The following is a 21,411-nucleotide window of genomic DNA, read 5'->3' as shown; positions in this document are numbered from 1 at the left end:
CTGTAATAGGGACCCTTGTGATTAGATTGGTTTTTCCAGGTCCAGGATCATCTCTCCATCTCTGCGTCTTTAAATCAATGGAACCTGCAAAGTCCCTCTTGCCATATAAAGTGTGTTATACTCACAGGTTCTGAGCTTTTAGAGTGGGCCATCTCTCAACTCACCTCTGAAGGAAACCAGGGGTTTGATTCTCCTATTCCCTCTTCCTGCGTAATAAACAACCACACTGACTCAACAGTCCTGTGGAATACACAGATTTCTTTTAAAGGGGAAACTGCCCAGCCATGGTGCAGTCTGTGATTCTGCCCCATGTCAAAGAGATTTGACCATGTCAAATCAAGCGCGGTGCCTGACCCCAAGCCAAAGCCTGCCTTCTCCCCATTCTTCTCTCTATCCTGCACTTCCTCTTTCCTGTCTAGACCTGTTCCCCAGCTCCCTGAACAGCCTCAGCTCTGTTTCCTAACTTGTCATGTGCTTCTAACAACAATGTAACCATAGCTTGGAGACTGCTTTCCTTGAAAGATGAGTGGCGACCCCTCAGAGTCTCCCATAGGCCTTTTCTTTTCCTGATTCAACAGGGATGTTTGGGGTCTATTGTTCTAGGTAAAAAATATATATATATATATATATACAGGAAAGACAGGCATAAATAAAAAAATTACAGGACATTCTAAATGGTACATGCTATCTGAGATGGATGGATGGGAAAATCATACTAAGCAGGGAGTTCCAAATCTTAGAACCCAGGGTGCGATTTCCTTTGTCCCTTGGTTAAAAATCTAAACTCCAAGAAAGAACCAAAGGCAATAAATTACCCATGTCATTAATTTTTGCTTCCCTATACCTTTCACGTAATTGAGCTACAGTTGGGAACTGGATGAAGAGAAGACAGGAGCAAGCCGAGTCCGAAACCCACAAGGGGTTAATGTTTATTGCTTTCATTTTTGTAAGTCTCTATTCTACCTAGCAACTAATGACACCAGATATATTTACCAGTTCTTACTGGAGAATGCTTCCCCCTGCCCCACCCCACAGTGCTCAGTTACCAAGTGTAAGTAAGTCGGTAGAGTACAAGTTCTCTCATCAGGGGTCTGTCACTGTCTGAGGTTTAAAAAAAAAAAATCGGAAAAGCAAAGGACTTCAGCACGGGTTGATGATGCTCCTGTTACCTCTGCTCACTGTATTGTTGGCGAGGCGAAGCCATACTCGTAAGTATCCCGAGTGCTCTTTGCTTCCAAATGCAGTGCTGAAGCATAACGACGGCTTTGCTTTCTAAACTTGTGGTGCAAACTATAAAAAAGCCAGAGACAAACCCACAGGTCCTTTGTACCCAAGACTTGAAGGGTGATGGACCAACTGGCCTGCTGTTCAGATGTGTGTGCATGGATGCCAGCCTGCCCAGAAAGACTGCCTCACTTTTCCTCTGAGAGCTGTGTCCCTACTTTTCTGCTATACCCTTACTCTCCCTTCTGTTTCTCTTCTGTTCTAACAATGAACCTGCGTGTAGGGAGAGTTTCAGGGGAGTTGAACCATCCAATCTGTCCACCGTTCAGACCGATAGATCATTCTTCCTCCTCAGGACATCCTGTAACAAAAGATGCAAGAAAGATGAAGCCATGACTCTGAGCTCGTTTACTAGGTGTAGAAAATATTCATGGATTAAAAACAAAGTTCTGGGGCTGGAGAGATGGCTCAGTGGTTAAGAGCAATGGCTGTTCTTCCAGAGTGCACCAGTTCAATTCCTGAAACCCACAGGGCAGTTCACAACTGTCTGTAATTCCAGTTCCAGGGGATCTAACATCTTCACATAGACATACATGCAGGCAAAACACCAGAGTACGTAAAAATAAGTGAAAATTCAATAAACATCGTAGTTTAGGGAGCTTGTGTCTCTAAGGGATCAAGAGCCCTGTGTTGCCACAAACACAGGAGAGTCCGTGTGACAGGAAGTGCTAGCCTTCTCTACCCTAACCAACTGCTTTCCTGCTGGCTGTTAGTGCTTTTAAAGGTTCACAGGAGAATTGCAGAACTCCGATCAGGCCACCCAAGCTGCTGACTAATGTTCATGCCAGGAAGGAACTCTTTCAAATCGTGTCTGTGTTAGTTCAACAAGTATTGATTGATAGCTTGCTATGTGTCAGCTGATTGGAGGAATGTAACAATTGGATATGGTGATGCAAACTTACAGTCCTAGCTACTCTAAAGGCTTAGGGGGGAATGGTGAGTTTGAGGCCAGTTTGAGTGCCGAAAGAAAGAAAGAGAGCAAGAGAGAGGAAGGGAAGGAGGGAGGGAGGGAGGGAGGGAGGGAGAAAGAGAGAACAATAAAGATCAGGTTAGGTGTTTCTCTGGCTTAAGGAGATTGCAGAACCCTCTGGCACAGTGATCACAGTGAACACAGGTCTTCTGCCTTTAGCCCAGGCCTTTCTGTGATACTGCTGGACTTCCAAGTACCCCGTACGTAGATAATTTGTGGGTAGTTATAGGATGGGGTGCTGCACTATGCTGGTTGTTTTCCTCTGACTCTTAGATGTGTTCCTGCTGTGTTGCTTTGTGTTCTAGAGGCTGAGGGCTACAGACTGCATCACCCAGTCCTAGCTTCTGTGTTGGTTCACTTGGTAGGAAACGCTAGGAAAAGAGAAGAGAACAAGGAGAAATGAGAGATTGAAGTTTGGTTTTCTTGCCTCCTTCCTTCTTTCTAGAAGTCTCTGGCAGTAGCTATCTGTAGCTCTCTGCAGTGTAGGTTGTTTTTCCTTTTGTCTGAAAATCCCTCTTCTTTAGAGTTTTAGCTTCCGCTGGGCTTTAGCAATTCTCATTAGCTGCCCATTTCCCTATAATCTTAGGGTGAACATGGTTTATTATAGTTACTTCCTTATGGTCTCTCCATGGGACCTATCTGGTAAGGGCTGTTTCCTCCCATGGTTCTCACTAAATGAACTTTGAGGAAAATGACAGGGAAGGGATTTCAGATTTATGGGAAATAACTTAAGGCCTACATGATGTTTGTCTCCAGTGTTACTCATAAATAGATACTTTTACACCATAGGTGGATGGCGGACACGGGGAAGAGAAACCAGAGTGTTTGAGACATAACTCCAGGAAATGTTAAGATAATTCTCACATTACGTCCAGCACGTTGCTCTCCACAGCAGCATAGCCCACAGGTGATCGTGCATAACTCTATATACTTTGCGAGTTTCATCTTGATATAGTTAAAGTTAATTTCTTGATGTTATTCATAATTTAATAGATGAGTTAGCCCGCTACATCAATCTACTTTATGAATGATGCTTCAGAGATAAGGATTGATCATGGACAAACCAGTTGTGTTAGTGTTAGAAGATGTACTTGTAGATTATCTGCTTAGAAATCACCTTGAGCCAAGCCAGGGTGGCCCACGCCTTTAATCCCAGCACTTGGGAGGCAGAGGCAGGCGGATTTCTGAGTTCGACACCACCCTGGTCTACAGAGTGGGTCCCAGGACATCTAGAGCTGCACAGAGAAACCTTGTCTCAAAAATAAAACAAACCAAAGAGCGGGGTGGGGGGTGGGGTGGAGGGAGAGGAGAGGAAGTAGGGAGGGGTAAGGGGAGAGGCAGGGAGGGGAGGGAGGGAAGGAGGGAGAGAGAGAGAGAGAGAGAGAGAGAGAGAGAGAGAGAGAGAGAGAACGAGAGAGAACCTTGAGTTCAAAGAGTTGGCATGAGAAAATAGGGCAATTAGATTTCAGTCTGTTTCCATGGTGCTGTTGCCTAGGTTCATGCAAAAGAAATTTCTACAAGACAATATTTCATTCCCCTAAAATTCTCTTCTTCATAGTTGATATTGAATGTATCTAATTCTGATAAATAGATTTTTAAAAATATTTTATTTATTTTATATACGTGAGTACACTGTAGCTATCTTCAGACACACCAGAAGAGGGCGTCAGATCTCATTACAGATGGTTGTGAGCCACCCTGTGGTTGCTGGGACTTGAACTGAGGACCTCTGGAAAAGCAGTCGTTGCTCTTAACCACTGATCCATCTCTCCAGCCCAGATTTTTCTTCTAACCAGGGAGAACAGCTATCTATTCTTGCTGGACCACAATCCTCTTACCTTAGAGGATTGCTAAAATTTCAAGGGAAGAGGTCTAGACTAAAGGTCAAACACACAGCTCTTTAAATGCTTTTACTTTATGAAGCTCAAGTTGACGTAGACACTAGGGACATGATTTCTGACATCTAAGTTTATATTTTTAAAAAATCTTTTAAGAATATAAGCGTCAAACCACATTTTATTACACTTTCAATGAATTCTTTAAAAAGAATAAGATTCACTGTGAGTTCAAGGCCAGCCCGATCTAGAGAGCAAGTTCCTGGACAACCAGGGCTACACAGAGAAACCCTGTCTCAGGAAAACAAAACAACAACAGAGAATAGGATTCAAGAAATTGAGATTCTCCTGGGGTATATGAGATGTGTGGTCATTACTGTACTCAAGGTGTAGGGAGGGGAAAAAAAGCACTTCAGGCCCTCATTCATTCTCTCTGGAGCCCCACAGTGGTCTCCTTGAGGTTCTTCTAGTATGCAAAGCATGCACCCTCAAGGATTTGGGCTCAGTTATCTGGAAGGGTCTTCCCCCATGGCCCCTCCTTCACTCCAGACACAACTCAATGTTACCTGGTCAAAGAAGCCATTTCTGGTCCGTTTAACACTTCACTCTCTCTCCTTTCTCTACTTTTGTTTTTTTTGTTTGCTTGTTTTGGGGGTTTTGTTTGTTTGTTTGTTTGTGACAAGAATTCTCTGTGTAGCCCTGGCTGTCCTGGAATTCACAGAGATCTACCTGTCTCTGTTGCCCAACTGGGATTAAAGGCATATACCACCATGCATACTAGTTTCTTAATACAATTTATTATCACTTGACCTTGTATTATATATTTGTCAGTTGACAATATCCCTTCTAGAAATTATCTCAGAGAACTGGTCCTTTATTTGTTCCATATTGTGCTCCTAGCATCTAGAACTATGTTTACTGGAAATTCAGAAAAGAATAATACTTATATGACGTGAAGTATTGGTAAATGTTAAAGGGGTAACCATGAAAGAGTAACTGTAATGGTTTCAATAGGAAATAGTCCTCACAGGTATATGTGATTGAGCCCTTGGTTTCAGATGATGGCTCTGTTGTGATATTGTGAAGTTTTAAGACACGGGACTTAGCTTGCAGACTTAAGGCTACAGAGGCAAGAATTGAGAGGTATAAGTTGACCCTACTTCTATCCCAAGCTCAGTACTTCCTAGCTGTGTAGTGTGAGGATAATGAGCTGCAAGCTCCTTCCTCCCCAACTAAGCTAATCCCAGCTTCCATGCCTTCTCCACTATGAGGGACTGTATTTCCTTAAGCCATTATGCAAATAAGTCGTTCCTGCTTTGTGCTGTTTCTGTCAAGTATCACATCATAGCAATGAGAAAAGCAACTCATACAGAAAATTGGTCCCTGGGTATGGTCATTGCAGTGCTAAACCTGACTATGCAGTCTGTGGGACTTCAGAAGTGAAGTGTTAGAGTAATAAGAAAAAGTTTGGAGCTGTGGACTCCAAATGCTGTAACTAGAACTTTGTGGGATGTTCTCGCAGAGGCCAAGAGGGACGTTATCAGGAATTGGACTAGAGGCTATTCCGGCAAAGAATCGATGTCCCCCCTCCGTGTCCTGAAAGTCAAAATGAGGCTGAATTAAAGAGCAATATACTAATTTGTTTGGTGAAGAAAATCTCTAGTCAGAAGTGTTCAGACTGTGGCGGTTACTGTCCCTGCTTTTAGCCATATTACAGCAATAGACAGCTGAAAGCTGAGGGGAAATATTTGAAAAGTATGTAGTTTGGCAGGGAAAGGGACCTGAATATAGTTGTGGTCAAAGCAAGTGTGGGAAAAGCTGTGATAATTCATACAGGTATTAGTACTATTAAAGAAAAATCTCACATCTCTCCAGCCCCAAGATTTTGGATTTTGATCAGTGTTGGAACCCTTAAGATGTTAGGGGGTGGAGGGCTGGGGGCTGGGAAAATGGCTCAGTGGTTAAGAGCACTGACTGCTCTTCCAGAGGTACTGAGTTCAATTCCCAGCAACCACAAGGTGGCTTACAACCATCTGTAATGAGATATGATGCCCTCTGCTGGTGTTTCTGAAGACAGTAACAGTGTACTTTTTTTTTAAAAATGATTTTCAGACAAGCAAAAACTTTAATAAAATCAATCTCTCAAAGTAAAATAAATAAATAAAAAGATGTTAGGGACTTTCACAGTTGTAAAATGCACCTTGTATCATGAGGTGGCCATGGGCCTCTAGGGTCAGGGCAGAATGCTGTGGATTGAATGTGAAATGCACCCCCCCTCAGGTTTGTATATTTACACACTAGGTGCTCAGTTGGTGGTGTCTCTTGAGAAGTTGTGTGGTTTGGGGGCACAGAACCCAGATAACAGGCCTTAAGGTTGGCTAAGGGTTATTATCGTCCAGCACACTTCTAGCCTGAGTCCTCTGCTTTCTGACCTGGAAAGATATGAGGAACCATAGCACAAGCTCCAGCAAGCCCAGACCAGGCTGATCCCAGCCACTCTTTCCTCTTCTCCATGGACTCTACTCCTTTATTCCATGAGCCAAAATAAGTTCTTTCTCCCTTAGGTTTCTATCACATATTTCTCAGTTGGAACAAGAAAAGTAATTAATACAGTGGCTAAGAAGTCAGACTGTCACATTTGTCATTTTTAGACTTGCCGTTAAGAGCCAGTCGCAGCCGGGCGTGGTGGCGCACGCCTTTAATCCCAGCACTCGGGAGGCAGAGGCAGGCGGATTTCTGAGTTCGAGGCCAGCCTGGTCTACAAAGTGAGCTCCAGGACAGCCAGAGCTATAAAGAGAAACCCTGTCTCGAAAAACCAAAAAAAAAAAAAAAAAAAAAAAAAAGAGCCAGTCGCTTGACAGTTGTTAGGAGAGGGGACTAATGGCTTCTGCTGCATGCAGAACCATCGACATCACTGCATGCTTTGAGGAGTGTCCCGAGGTTCTTTTAACTAAAATACAGCCATTTACTTCTCTCCTCATTCCCACAATCCCCGGGATCTCAAAGAGTAGTTATCAGAAATCACAATCGTTTTTACCTTACTAAGACACTGAGTTACTTGAAGAGGGTAACAATAAACTGCTCTTTGTTGACATGGCTACCCAATCAGAACTTCCTACCAACAGGAGGAAGATCTGCTTGGGCTCTAGGGACTGGAAGATCAGAGACTGAAACATGTCTGACACAAGGGGGCAGGAGAGAGCACTTTAATCCAGGCTCTGGAAGAGTCTCGCAAGCAGAGTTGAGTAGTCATAGGTAGAGAAGCTCCCGATGTGAGAGTTCAGATTTTGATTTCTGGTTCCTTCACTGTGGCTTTTAAGGTTGTGCTTAATTTAGTTAATTTTGAGTAATGTACTTAATCTCTCTGCACCTTCCATCTGTGGAATGGGAATGATGGGACCCACCTTGAAGGATGTTATTGTGAAGGCTGGGGATGTAGCCCGATAGATAAGAGTTCTTGTCTAGCTTGTACAAAGTCCTGGATTCAATCCCTGGTGCCACCTGAACCAGATTTGGTGATTTGTGAGGCAGGAGAATCAGAAGTTCAAGGTCATGGTTGACTACATAGAGAGTTTGAGGCCAGCCTGGGATACATGAGACCATGTTTTGTTTTGTTTAATTATTGTGAGGAATGAATGAAGCCAATGTTGCTCAAGGGTTTGTATGGCACTGGCCACATGGTCCCTGCACAATAAATAAATACACATTAATAGTTATGATGGAGGTACCTGCTGCCCTTTAGAACTCACTGAAGGTGTAACTGATCTCGCTTGATTTCCTTGGAGGATTTCTCAGGAACACTTCTACGTGAGCAGGGCTGCTGTCTTGCCTACACCCCATTGGTGCCTTTTTTTTTTGGTTTTTCAAGACAGGATTTCTCTGTGTAGCCCTGGTTGTCCTGGAGCTCACTTTGTAGACCAGGCTGGCCTCGAACCCAGAAATCCACCTACCTCTGCCTCCCAAGTGCTGGGATTAAAGGCGTGGGCCACCACCGCTGGGCTCGGTGCCTCTTTTGTGACACTTGTATTTGTTCTGTTATATAAAAATCCCCAGTTAGACTGTAAATTTCTGGAGGGAAGAAGTGGTACCTGATTCATTTTCCTCTTCTGACGTTGCATCATAGCTTGTCCATGGTAGATATTCAATGAAAACAAGTCCAGGGTTTTATATTCCAGTAATTTTCCTTAGATGTTTGTCAAAAGTGGCCCAACTGCTATTGTACCAAGTTAAAGAGACAACGCTCGGGGGTGGGAGTGGGGCTGGGTGTGTGTGTGAATGAGCCAGCACGCTGGTGTGAGAGATGCTTGTCGAGTTGAATGGACTCCCCAGCAAGGCCCAGGAGATTTGAGTAAACAGTAAGTGATCCTTGAGGAGCAGTGTGACTGGCCCAGCTAGACAAAGCCAAATGCTAAGCTCATAGATGTCAGCTCCACAAGTGAGTCATGTTGGTGAGTCATGGAAAGGGGCCAACCCAACCTGACTTCATAATCGTCGGAGCGGAGCAAATGATTTCGAAATCACCGTCTGTGTAGAACAATTTTAGTCCTTCCAAATGATTCGACCTTAGTAGTTATAGTAAATCTTCAAATATCTGGGCAACACATTCTGGTAAGATACGAATTGTCACAAGGTCTGGCATGCTATGAAGGGGAGTGTAACAAGGACTTTTCTTCATCTTCCCTGGTCTGAATTACCGACTTCATATCTGTCAGCCGACATCCCTGGATCATGAAGTGCCATTTTAGAAGCCTGGCTAAGTGCCAGGCACAACGTATACCTGTAGAGGCACCAGATGGGTCCCACAGAGAATGAAGAGAAGGCTGTGGTGTCCTTGGCCAGCATGCACGCCCTCTCTCCCCTTGGCCTGCTCAGCTCTTGGCCCTGAGATCTTCTCCAAGATGTCACCCTCTCTATAGAACCTTTCCTAAGAGCCCACATTGACATGATAGCCCATATACGCTACTTCTAAAACCATCTTCCTTTACCTATACTATGTCCTGAACTTCTTGCACTATCTAGGAGTTCATTTCAGTTTACCTTGACCCTTACTGATGATCACAATCCTCATATTGATATTTCAATGGACGAAAAAGTAGAAAAATAGTAAGAAAGTAGCTACCAGGAGTGGTTGGGTATAGCAAGAAAAAGCATGGTGCTTTTGAAAGTATTTTCTGCAGGAGGCCTGAGCCTTAATGGCTGTTCTGACTCTGTTTAATCTGGGAAGAAGGGTACATACCCCAATATATGTAGCTGGAAGATGGTAGAATGATGGCCCTCAATTATTAACCCAGAGGCTTTATTAGTAAAACAAGTGGTTGGACTGTCAGGGTTTTCTTTCCCTCAGAGGCTCTGAGGGCTTCTTGAGGCATATCTCCACGCCTGCCCCATCCCCATCCCCACCCACCCAGTGAATAGTTTTGGTTCTTTCCCCAAGACCAGAACATCACACTGTAAGTGACTTACAAGTTGAGGTTACCAATAAAGTTTCATCTTCAGTCACACAGCTGAAGTCTTTCCAGATCATAATTACTAGGATTCTATAGTTGTGTTGGATAAAGTAGTGGCTAGGACATTGGTGAGGGGATGCCAGGGACTGCGGTTATTACATTCTGTCATCTGTGACTCTCAACGCCTTCCTTCCTTGTCTCCTTCTCAGGGACCCACTCCCTGAGATATTTTCGTCTGGCTGTTTCCGATCCTGGCCCCGGCGTCCCTGAATTTATCTCTGTTGGGTATGTGGACTCACACCCTATCACTACATATGACAGTGTCACTCGACAGAAGGAGCCGAAAGCTCCATGGATGGCGGAGAACCTGGCACCTGATCACTGGGAGAGGTACACTCAGCTGCTAAGGGGCTGGCAGCAGACATTCAAGGCGGAGCTGAGGCACCTACAGAGGCACTACAACCACTCAGGTGTGACTGCAGCAGAGATGAGCACTCTCCCTCACTGGCTACTCCCCAGAAGACAGGCCCTGGGCTGTCTACGACAATTTCACCAGTTACTTATATTCTCTGTAGAAAACTTAGAAAATCAGGTTGCTGGAGTTCAGTGACCACCATCTCCCCCATGACTCTTCCACACTGACCTGTAAAAACCCTTTATCCCTTGTGCCCATATTCCTATCCCATTGGTATCCAACACTCTTCTCTAACCTCATTCTAGATTTGCTCACCTTAGGATTCATGTGCTGATGGCTAGTCTTCATGATTTGCTTATTTCTGCATAGAAACTTAAGATTTTAATTGTCCCAGATATATTTCTGGCTCCTGCGTATCTCTTGCTCCTACACGGCACTCAGAATAGCTATGAAATTTATCAATGAATCATCCCAAAGATAGGCTAATTCCCCAAGGCAAGCTTCATCATGATCCTTTGGCATGCAGTAGGTTCCCCACCGATGTCTGCGAGTAGGTGGGTCTGCCGAACAGGAACCTTTTGCAACTCAAATATACAGACCTGTGTGGTAGTGTCTTCTAAGGCAAAAGTGCTTTCAGCCATGCTCCAGTTGTACCACTTGAGAAGTTTCTCTCTGTCTCTGTTTAAAGCCATCCTCCCATAGGCTGTATATGTTTCAGGGCTTCATACCTACCAGAGAATGATTGGCTGTGAGTTGCTGGAAGACGGCAGCACCACAGGGTTTCTCCAGTATGCATATGATGGACAAGATTTCATCATCTTCAATAAAGACACCCTCTCCTGGTTGGCCATGGATTATGTGGCTCACATCACCAAGCAAGCATGGGAGGCCAACCTGCATGAGTTGCAATACCAAAAGAACTGGCTGGAAGAAGAATGCATTGCCTGGCTAAAGAGGTTCTTGGAATATGGAAGAGATACCCTAGAAAGAACAGGTAATGGGAAGAGAGAACACCTCATTCTTAACACGCCTAGGAAAACTGGCTTTGTGTCTAACTTCCTCTTCTGCGGGTGATATTCACCCTGTACTGAAATCTGTCTCTTGCTTGGACTGTTCTGACCTGTAACCCCCCCAAGAGAACTCTCATTAGTTATATTTTTAGCAGCATCTTGACAAGCCTTAGCAGTTCCACTTGTCTTGACAGAATGTAACACCTCCAAGGGCACCTCTATCAAAAAAAGTCCTCTCCTGTCAGTGAGAGGCTGGGGAAAGCTTTTGGAAGTGGGGCTGTTGTTGCAGATTATTTAAGAAGCAAGGGTTCGCAGAATCCCCGTGTGAGTGCAAAGCTGGTCCTATGAAGAAGAGCCTTGGGAAGACAGGCTTTTCCTTACTTGGGGATTAACTCTTCAACTCTTCTGGGCACAGATTTTATCTTCTGCCATAAATGCATGGTCCAACTGGTCAACTTCAGCAGCATGTGGAATGTTGCATGTTGGATTGGATGACTCAAAATGTTTCAGGAAATCCTGAACACTGTAGACCTTTTCCCATGAAAGTAATGACCAGTCTGGGGGACTTTCCAGAGACATAGCAAGCCCTGGGTTGGGAGGAAGGGTATGGGCTGTGGTTATAAACATGTGCTGCCTTGCTGGGTGGTGGTGGCTCAAGCCTTTAGTCTCAGCACTAAAGAGCAAGAAGCAGGTGGATCTCTGTGAGTTCAAGGCCAACCTGGTCTACAGACTGAGTTCTAGGACATCCAGGGCTACACAGAGAAAGCCTGTCTCAAAAACAAAACAAACAAAGAAAATAACCATGTGCTGTCTGTCTAAAATGTCCAGGCTTTGGAGGTAGATGGTTAGAGCCTGATATTGGCTTTCTTCCCTACTAGCAGAATAACTACCATAGGCTCAATGGTTGTAGTTAACGACCCTATTTCAAACAGGCTCACATCCTACTTGAAAGCAAGAATCAGAGCAGCACAGGGACCTAAGAAACCACAACCCATGCTTAAATGCTGTTCTCCACAGTAGTAGAGGATTAGCTGAAGCTAGGAGCACAAATCTTACATCCTTGTGGCTTCTCTAGTCCACAAAACAGGCTACTACTGTCTCTGAGTACTTGTTGCCTAAATAAATAAATCAGAAGAGAACTGGTCTGAGTTGGTTCACATGTAACTTCATTAACTAGTCACTGTGAACATCGGAAAAGACTTCAAAGATTAACTGTGGGTAACGAAATTCTGGCAGGAATTAAGGTGCACACACATCCAAAATGGTCATGTTTCAGAGATTCACCCACGGCTCCTTTACAGGGGGTCTAGTGAGGATCCAGTAAGGGGTGGTGAAGTGTCTGACAAAGTGCGACATGAAAATACCACCACACTAGTGCGCCATCCGAGGGGCAGGAAGAGGGGGCATCCGCTAGCAGAGTTCTGCAAGAGTTGGTGGGCTGAAAGAGGATCCTTTTGGGAGGTGTGACTAAAGAGGAATGTGCCCAGGGCAGGACTACCTATGTATTCTTTTTTTTTTTTTTTTTAAGATTTATTTATTATATGTAAGTACACTGTAGCTGTCTTTTTTTTTTTTTTTTTTGGTTTTTTCGAGACAGGGTTTCTCTGTATAGCCCTGGCTGTCCTGGAACTCACTTTGTAGACCAGGCTGGCCTCGAACTCAGAAATCCGCCTGCCTCTGCCTCCCAAGTGCTGGGATTAAAGGCGTGCGCCACCACGCCCGGCTGTAGCTGTCTTTAGACACCCCAGAAGAGGGAGTCAGATCTCGTTACAGATGGTTGTGAGCCACCATGTGGTTGCTGGGATTTGAACTCAGGACCTTCGGAAGAGCAGTCGGGTGCTCTTACCTGCTGAGCCATCTCTCCAGCCCCCAGGACTGCCTATGTATTAAGATTGGTACTTCATCAGCTCACTGCTCTCTGGCTGAGGCTGTCCAGCTGGAATCCAGGGGCAGAGAAGCACTAGAGTTACAGTGTGAAGGCCTAGACAAATCACAGAAGGACAGAGACTGGATCTAGGGGCTAACACAGAGACACCAACCTTTCCGCACTGAGTGACTATTGTAGGGGAGGAATTAGCATGAGTACTTTATAGAAGCCCATGCTCCAGAGGGTTTTGGTAATGTCTCAAAATATGCTGTCATTTGTCAGGAGAAGGAGCCTCTCCTGTCAGGAAAAATCGAAGCTTCTGGAAGGCTGGCCAGCAAAGCCCCAGTCTCAAGTAATATAATGTTGCCTTGCCTACTTTCCAGAAAGTATGGAAGATGACGTAGACGAGAATGCTCGCTAAGCCTTAGGACACTGCTCTCATATTGAATGTGACTGTCACCTGCCTGAAGAATGTCTAATAGCCTAAGATCTGGTTAAATGCTATTGCAGATCTTGACTGCCCTTAATCACTAAGGATGTTTTAGGCTGAGTCTCAGCAGATAGGAAAAGGGAAACAGTGTTTACTTTCTGATTTGGGTATGTTTGCCACATAGCTGGGTTATTTATTTTTCCCTTTTCTGTGACAGAATGGCTGAAACAACTTAGCCTAAGAGGAGGGGAGACTGGTCACAGTTTCAGATGTTTGGGTCCATTCTGGTGGGAAGGGTGTGGTGAAGCAGTTGATTTCACAGTGGACAGGAAGCAGAGGGAGCAAGGAAGGAATCAGGGACAAGATACAACCCCCAGGGATTCCCCACAGTGACCTACTTCCTTTAGCTTGACCCCACCTCCTAGAGTTTCCAGAACCTCCCAAAATAACACCAACATCTAGAAAGTCTGGATTTAACACATGATCCCATGAGGATCGTTTATAGTCAAAGCACATCAGTAGCATTTGCCCCTAGTTGCCTGGCCTGTTGCTTGTCCTGAATACAGTACTGGGCAAAGGGAGGAAAACTCAAGCTGAGCTGCTAAGAATGGAGAGTTAGAGGTTACTAGCTAATTCTGTTGTTTCTGCCTGGTGCAAAAGCTCTTGGAATCAACCAGAAGGAACCTGGGTTGTGTGGGAAGAGTACGGAAGGTTTAACTCAAGTGTACATAGTGTATGCACACATAGTTCTCATTCCCTGTCTTGAGTGTCATAATGGTGTCGATCTTTTGGTCAAAACCCCTGCCTTGGGAGGTAGATTCATTTCTTTCAGGCATAGTTTAAAAAAAAAAATCTCTTGACAATGTTTTATTTTGAATGTTGGAAGGTCTTTTCCTACAACTAAATTCCATGCCTCAGGTAAGAGACGGGAAGGTCTGTTTGAGGTGGAGGCTCTTCCCTGTGTCCACAATGTCAGGCACTAAAGTGGAGATGAGGAAGTCTCCTGGATGACTAGGAAGGCCCTCCAGACAATGTGCTTGGTTTCAGTTTGGCTTTATGACAAGTTTCAGCGGGAAAGGTTAAGATAACACCATATGGAAAATGGACATCTGATGTCATGAGGAAGTTAGATCACCAGTGGTGATTGGTGGTGAACAGGCTGAGCACCGTGGTCCATACCTGTAATCCTAACATGCAGGAGGCTGAGGGAGGCAAGTTCATTCCAGGGCATATCTCTCTCCCTCTTTCTCCCTCTCATCATTATTTGAACCCTCCTGTAATATTCATTTCTGTAGCTTCTTTGAGAGCACATGGAACTATGGCATGTGCTTGTATTTTATTATAACCATCAGAATGTTACTCCGATAGCACAGGGCAATCTAGAGCCCCCATTGACCTGACATGGCTGTGTGGTTTATTGTCAGTTATTGCAGAACTGAGATCTATTGCATGCTAATTTCCAATCTTTAGATGAACTACTTATCAAGAACAATCATTTACATATGTTGTGACTTACTTGTCCTTAACACATAAGGGTGTTTGTTTGTTTGTTTGTTTTATGTTCATTGGTGTTCTGCCTGTATGTCTATGTGAGGGTATTGGGTTCTCTGGAACTAGATGGAGTTACAGAATTCTGTGAGCTGCCATAAGGTGTTGGGAATTGGACCCAAGTCCTCTGGACAATCAGACAGAGCTTTTAACCACTGAACCATCTCTCCAGCCCCCCACGTAAGGGTATTTCAAAGGTGAACAGTAAGCAACTTCAATACACTCTCCAAGAACTTGATGTTTATGCCTTCTCTCCCCTTCGGGGACAAAAGTGCCTCAGCTGCATGTGTCCCCTTGCCTACAGCATGGGAGGAAGGATACACAGTCCAGCTTTGCTGTTGATGAATCTGGGTTCTGGTTCATTCTCAGCTCCAGATATTTCTCACCACAGAGAAAGTGAACTGGACACTTAGTTCTGTGATTGAACGTGGTAAGTTCAGTATCCAAGCCACTTAACTGTGGCTGCTTCTTTCTAGAGCATCCAGTGGTAAGAACAACTCGAAAGGAAACCTTCCCAGGGATTACAACTCTCTTCTGCAGAGCTCATGGCTTCTACCCACCAGAAATTTCCATGACATGGATGAAAAACGGGGAAGAAATTGCCCAAGAAGTGGATTACGGAGGGGTACTTCCCAGCGGGGATGGAACCTATCAAACGTGGCTGTCAGTTGATCTGGATCCTCAGAGCAATGACGTTTACTCTTGTCACGTGGAGCACTGTGGTCGCCAAATGGTTCTGGAGGCCCCTCGGGGTAAGGATGGGGGTGGTAGCTGTCTGGGAAGTGAGAGTGAGGAATGAGATAGAAAGTGGTGAAGCCTGTAGGAAAGGGAAGCTGGGTCATTGCGTGGGTCACCACAGGCTTCACCAGGTGGTGGTGCAGTGGCAACTGATTTGTTTGTTTGTTTGGTTTTAGAGGCATGGTTTCTGTGTAGCCCTGGCTATCCCTAAAACCTGCTTTGTAGACCAGGCTGGCCTTGAACACACACACACCTGCCCCTGCCTCCTGAGTGCTGGGATTAAAGGTGTGAACTACACCTGACTTCAATTTCTATTTGTAATTTTAAAAGTTTGTTTTTAATTTTATTTTATGTGCATGTTGTTGTTGTTGTTTTGTTTTGCCTGCACGTATGGCTGTGCAGCACACGTATAAAATGTCCACAATGGCCAGAGGAGAATCATTGAGTCCTCTGGACTTAGAGTGATAGATAGTTGCTAGCTACCATGTGTTCTGGGAATCCAATCTAGAACCCCCAGAAGAGAGGCCAGTGCTCTTAACCACTGAGCCATCTCTCCAGTCCCAAGATTTATTTTATTATTTTTATTCATGTGTGTATCTATGTGTGTATGTGTGAGGGTATGAATGTAGGTGCCAAACAAGCTATCCCAGGCTGGTGCTACAAGTTCCTCCATAAGAGCAGTCAGTGCTCTTAATGGCTGAGCCATTTCTCCAGCTCCAACAATGTTTATTTTAATATTGTTTGTTTGTTTGTTTGTTTATATGAGTACACTGTAGCTGTCTTTAGACACACCAGAAGAGGGCATCAGATCCCATTGCAGATGGTTGTGAGCCACCATGTGGTTGTTACGAATTGAACTCAGGACCTCTGAGAAGGGCAGTCAGTGCTCTTAACTGCTGAGCCATCTCTCCAGCCCCTACAATGGTTCTGTTCAGTGCTTCTCACGGTGTTTAGTTCCCACACTCATCTATATTCCTATTAATTACTGAGGACCTTAAATAGCTGTCATTTGTGTGTGTCATACCTGTTGCGGTTTACTATATTACATATTACATTTAAAAAAAATATCCAGGTGGTGGCGGCACATGCCTTTAACCCCAGCACTCAGAAGGCAGAGGCAGACAAGTCTCTGAGGCCTGGTTTACAAAGTGAGCTGAGACAGCCAGGACTACACAGAGAAACCCTGTCTTGAAAAAACCCCCAAGGCCGGGCGTGGTGGCGCACGCCTTTAATCCCAGCACTCGGGAGGCAGAGGCAGGCGGATTTCTGAGTTCGAGGCCAGCCTGGTCTACAAAGTGAGTTCCAGGACAGCCAGGGCTACACAGAGAAACCCTGTCTCGAAAAACCAAAAAAAAAAAAAAAAAAAAAAAAAAACCCCCAAGATAGATAGATAGATAGATAGATGATAGATAGATAGATAGATAGATAGATAGATAGATAGATAGATAGATAACTGGGTGGCAGAGGCAGATCTACAAAGTCAGTTTCAGGGCAGCTGAGGCTACACAGAGAAACCCTGTCTCAGGAAGAACAAACACATAAACAAATAGAAGAAAGCATATGCACATATCTATGTGCCATCAGGTGGTGACTGAGAAGTGATAGCCAGGTTTCCTAATGAACACCATGATGCACTTAATGCAGATGGCAGGAGCAACGTGGAGTTTTCCTCATTTACTTACAGAATCAGGGGACATCCTTCGAGTGAGCGCAATCTCTGGAACCACAGTTCTCATCATCACCCTGGCTGGAGTTGGTGTTCTGATCTGGAGAAGGTCACAAGGTGAGAGGCAAGCAGGACTCTTGGCAGATGCTGCTAGTGGTTTCTTGAGGCTTCTGTTCACTGGGTCTGCCACTTGAGTTCCAAAAAGAAACAGATAGTCCATCTTGTAAGAATCACATGAGGGCCCGGGACAACATTTCCCCTCTGTAGAGGAAACACCTGTTAATTTTTACATTTGTCTTAGTGTGTGTTTCCATTGCTGTGAAGAGACACCATGACCAAGGCAACTCTTATAAAGGACAACATTTAATTGAGGCTCACACTTTAAGAGGTCCAGTGCATTATTATCATGGCGGGAAGCATGGCATGGTGCAGGCAGACATGGCGCTGGAGTAGCTGATTATGTCTGCATCTTGATCAGAAGGCAGCTATGAGAAGTCTCTCCTCTAGAAAGCTAGGAGAAGGGTTTCAAAGCCCACCCCCAAAGTGACACACTTCCTCCAACAAGGCCACACCCACTCCAACAAGGCCACACCCCCTAGTAGTGACACTTCCTGGGCCAAGTATATTCAAACCACCACACCATTCTTCTATCCCAATTATATGAAAGTCTTCTTTCTTTGAAATTCATTTCTCAGCACATGAACTGTTTAAAAGTCGATACCATTATAAAATAGGACTTGAGATAAGGAGAAGGAGGAAAGAGATATGCTTTAGACAGCATAGATAATAAATCCATTCATTAAATGTGTACTAAATGTCTTCTCTATAAATCTATTCATTAAAAACCATGTATTGGGAAAAAATGTATGAAATGTCTGTTGTGCTTTAAGCAACATTCTGACTCCTGGGAAACATCAATGGAAAGGACAAACAAGACCCCATGTCATAGAGCTAATGGCATAATCTTGAAATGTCATTGTCTATTTCTGGTTTACTAGTTACTGAAGCTGATCACAAGAGATATTAATGAAACCTGGATCAGGGCTCGGAAGCTGGGTGGGCAGGAGCTTGCCTTTGCTTGACTGTTGATGACTTGAAACCAATCCAGGGGATACTGTACGTGTGTGATATTAGTTACTAGTCGGAACCAGTCCATTAGCTAGAAAATCAACCCAGCTAGTGGGTAAGTAATGTTTCCACAATCAATAGAGTACAATATGAGTCCTTAACAAATCAACACATACATCTCAAGAAGAAAGTTCCTGGTTCTTCTCCTCTGGTGTTTGTAAATTTTGAGTTAAAAAGTGACAAGTTCTAGGAGAATCTTGAGAAAGCAGACTAAAACTGTCAGTGGCTGCTTCTAGGTTTTGCTGAATATTGATCATTTTTGAGCTGTGAGAAAGCGATACAGATAACTAACTAAAACCTTCTTTTCCTTTCAGAACTAAAAGAAGTCATGTACCAACCCACCCAAGTGAATGAGGGCAGCTCTCCTTCTTAGGAGCCACGATGTTTGCTCTCAGGCATCCACATGTCTTGGCCATACTCCTGATAGAACCGGGGACTGTAAAATTGAGCACTTGTGACAGGAAGATAGGAGCTACAAATTTTTCTTCATTCTTTGGCTCCAGAAGAGCTGTCAACTTTTAGGCTCTTGATAGACTCCTTTATCACAGTCAACTTTAAATACAGTTTGTCTCATGACCCAATACTTCCCAATATTGTAGTTTTCAATGGTGATTTACAAGTAGATCACAGAGTATCAGAGTCGCAAGCAACTTTCTCACCTAAGCAGGAGATGTCTTCTAAAATATCATAGACTTGAGCATTAGCCTTCACTCAACATCATGTGCAACTTCCCCCATTCTACTACAAAATAGCCGTTCTTGTTCATTTTCTCTCCTGAGAATGTTTACCATGTAAGAACTTTGACCATTATGGCTCTCATGTTTGAGAATCTATAAGTAGGGTTGAGCCAACCCATGAAAATAGCCAGCAAGTCTCTACAGCAGCCTTTGAGTGGATGAGTCACTATACACATATCATGGCCCAAGGGGAGGCAGAAGTATCCAGTTCATGGTGGCTCTGTCAGAAAGCAAGGAATATTGCATGTTTGTCTGGCTACATTTATGGCAATGACTTCCTTTGCTTTTACTATTTCTGTGAGAAATTGGAACAATAATTTATCAAGTTGAGTGCGATGGGAATCTTAGAAGACCAGTATTCAGGAAGCTGAGGCAGGTGGATTATACATTTGGGGCTAGATTGAGCTACACAATGAAACCCTATCTGAAATAAACCAAAACAACAACAACAACAGCAACACACTTAACAGAACTAAAACAATCATTACCAGACATATTATTCCCTCCCATGGAACAGCAGACCTAGACTCACTTGCAATATTTCAACATGAAATAATAGTATTTATTTGGCTGGAGATGACCCAGTGGGTGAAGATGTCAGTTGCCAAGCATGTCCACTTGAGATCAGTCACCCTGACCCACACACACAGTGAAAGAAAAAACTGACTCCTGAAAGTTGCCCTCTGACCTCTCCATGAGTGCTAAATTAAGGTTTTTGTTTTTGTTTTTGTTTTAATCTGACAAAATGTGTTCATATGTTTATGTTTCAAAAGGAGTTCTCTTTACTCTGGTGTTGGAGACTGAACCAGTACAGAAAAGACAGAAGTTAGAACTGAACCTTTGGGGGTTTAGGGTGTAGCTCAGTGGCAGAGAATTTTCTTAGCATGTATGAGGCCCTGAGGTCAGTCTTCAGCACTTCGAACACACACACATACACACACCACCACCACCACTAATAACAAACAAAAACTAAAACTTTGGATTTTTTCTGTAAGTGGTTTTAAATTAAATTGTTTCTTAATACTTTCAGACCTGTCATTTAATTAATTCACATTTACTGATGATAGATGTTCGGTAACCAAGGTCTATGAACAGTGTGATGCCATATTCTAAATGTTCCAGGGAACTGCACTACCACGCCAGTTGTGTTTAGACTTTGAGTTTTCTTTGCTAATGTTTTAGATCAAGAACACTACATGAAGAACCTGCTTGACCAGTTTGGCTTTAAACTCCACTACATTTATTATCTGTTTTTCATTGTAGCATGTACAGGCCAAGGTTTTGTCCATAATTGGAGAATGGACTGGGTTAGGAGGGAAGAAGTTTGAAGAGCCATGTGGGGGCTGCGCACGGTGCTAGACTCCTTGCTTAGCATTTGGAAGCCCTAGATTCAATTTCCAGAGCAACATAAAACTAGGCGTGACAACACATGCCTATAATCCCAACACTGGGGAGATGGAGACAGGAGGATCAGGTGTTCAAAGACACCCTCAGCTACAGAGGATACTTGAGGCTAGCCTGAGATACATGAGACCCTATTTTAAAAAAAAAATCAAATAAAAGCCGTGTGTTACAGGTTTCTCACTGCTCTCCTTTGTCTCACAAAATCAAGGAGAAATGAAACGTTCTGCTAGAGCATATAGCTCATATACCTTGCCTGGCATGCTTGAGGCCCTAAATCCAATCCCCAGTAACACATGGGGCATGGGAGAGATTGTTGTTTCAACAATTCCCATGTTTGGATCCTTCCCTTACCTCTGAGGAATTGCTGGTTTTTCCTCTTCTATTTTTGGGTGGAGAGAAGAGTACCCTGCTTTGAATCACAAGGTCCATTAGTTGGTTATTTTCTGGCAGGTTCCCACAAGGCAGTGGTTTTGATCACTCTGGTCTGAGATGTCATTGTCCTCATATGTGCAGGTCAAGCATCCCCATGAGGGAATCAGATGGATGCATAGAGAGGAATGCCAAAGGCCAACGCGTTCACTTGCTGTCAGCAGCAGAACTGCCAAATGGGTCAGGGATGAGTTTCGCCAGGACTTCACATCTTCTGGTGGGAGGGTATACATGAGAACAAGCAAATCACAGGGGTTTGTCAACATCAGACTTGGGGGCACAGGGACATATTGTTTTGCCTCCTACCTTTTCATAACAATATATTCACATAACAGTTAATTCACAGAGTGTCCCCTTGGGAGAAGGGCCACTTGAGCCACAAATAGTGAACAGCAACACTAGAAAGGAATAGGATGTCTTTCTCCAACCTGGGTCTTTCCCATGCCCTTAATTGACAGCATTGCCATCCTTAGATGATGACCTCCACTGGCCCTTTCAAAGTG

At 44.1% G+C, this 21,411-nt stretch overlaps 1 protein-coding gene across 3 annotated transcripts; it reads left to right on the top strand.

Annotated features, from left to right (window-relative positions):
* Positions 1-1,050: 1,050 nt before the first annotated feature.
* On the top strand, positions 1,051-20,635 carry LOC110298299 (major histocompatibility complex class I-related protein 1). Of its 3 annotated transcripts, none has more exons than XM_021167465.3 (6): positions 1,051-1,208; positions 9,746-10,006; positions 10,670-10,945; positions 15,283-15,558; positions 17,229-17,327; positions 18,653-20,635. In XM_021167465.3, exons 1-6 carry the CDS (start codon positions 1,154-1,156, stop codon positions 18,709-18,711), a joined length of 1,026 nt encoding a protein of 341 aa, XP_021023124.1. In that variant the 5' UTR covers positions 1,051-1,153; the 3' UTR covers positions 18,712-20,635. The 3 variants fall into 3 exon arrangements, with proteins under 3 accessions (XP_021023124.1, XP_029337381.1, XP_029337489.1); XM_029481521.2 differs by having other exon boundaries at positions 17,189-17,327; XM_029481629.2 differs by lacking the exon at positions 1,051-1,208 and having other exon boundaries at positions 9,752-9,926.
* The last annotated feature ends 776 nt before the right edge of the window (positions 20,636-21,411 follow it).

This window comes from Mus caroli, unplaced genomic scaffold (assembly GCF_978045245.1).
Source record: "Mus caroli unplaced genomic scaffold, Mus_caroli_1 scaffold_1, whole genome shotgun sequence".
Lineage (NCBI taxonomy): Eukaryota > Metazoa > Chordata > Mammalia > Rodentia > Muridae > Mus > Mus caroli.
The sequence above is the reverse complement of the archived record's forward strand: the minus strand, read 5'-3'. Positions and strand labels throughout refer to the sequence as shown.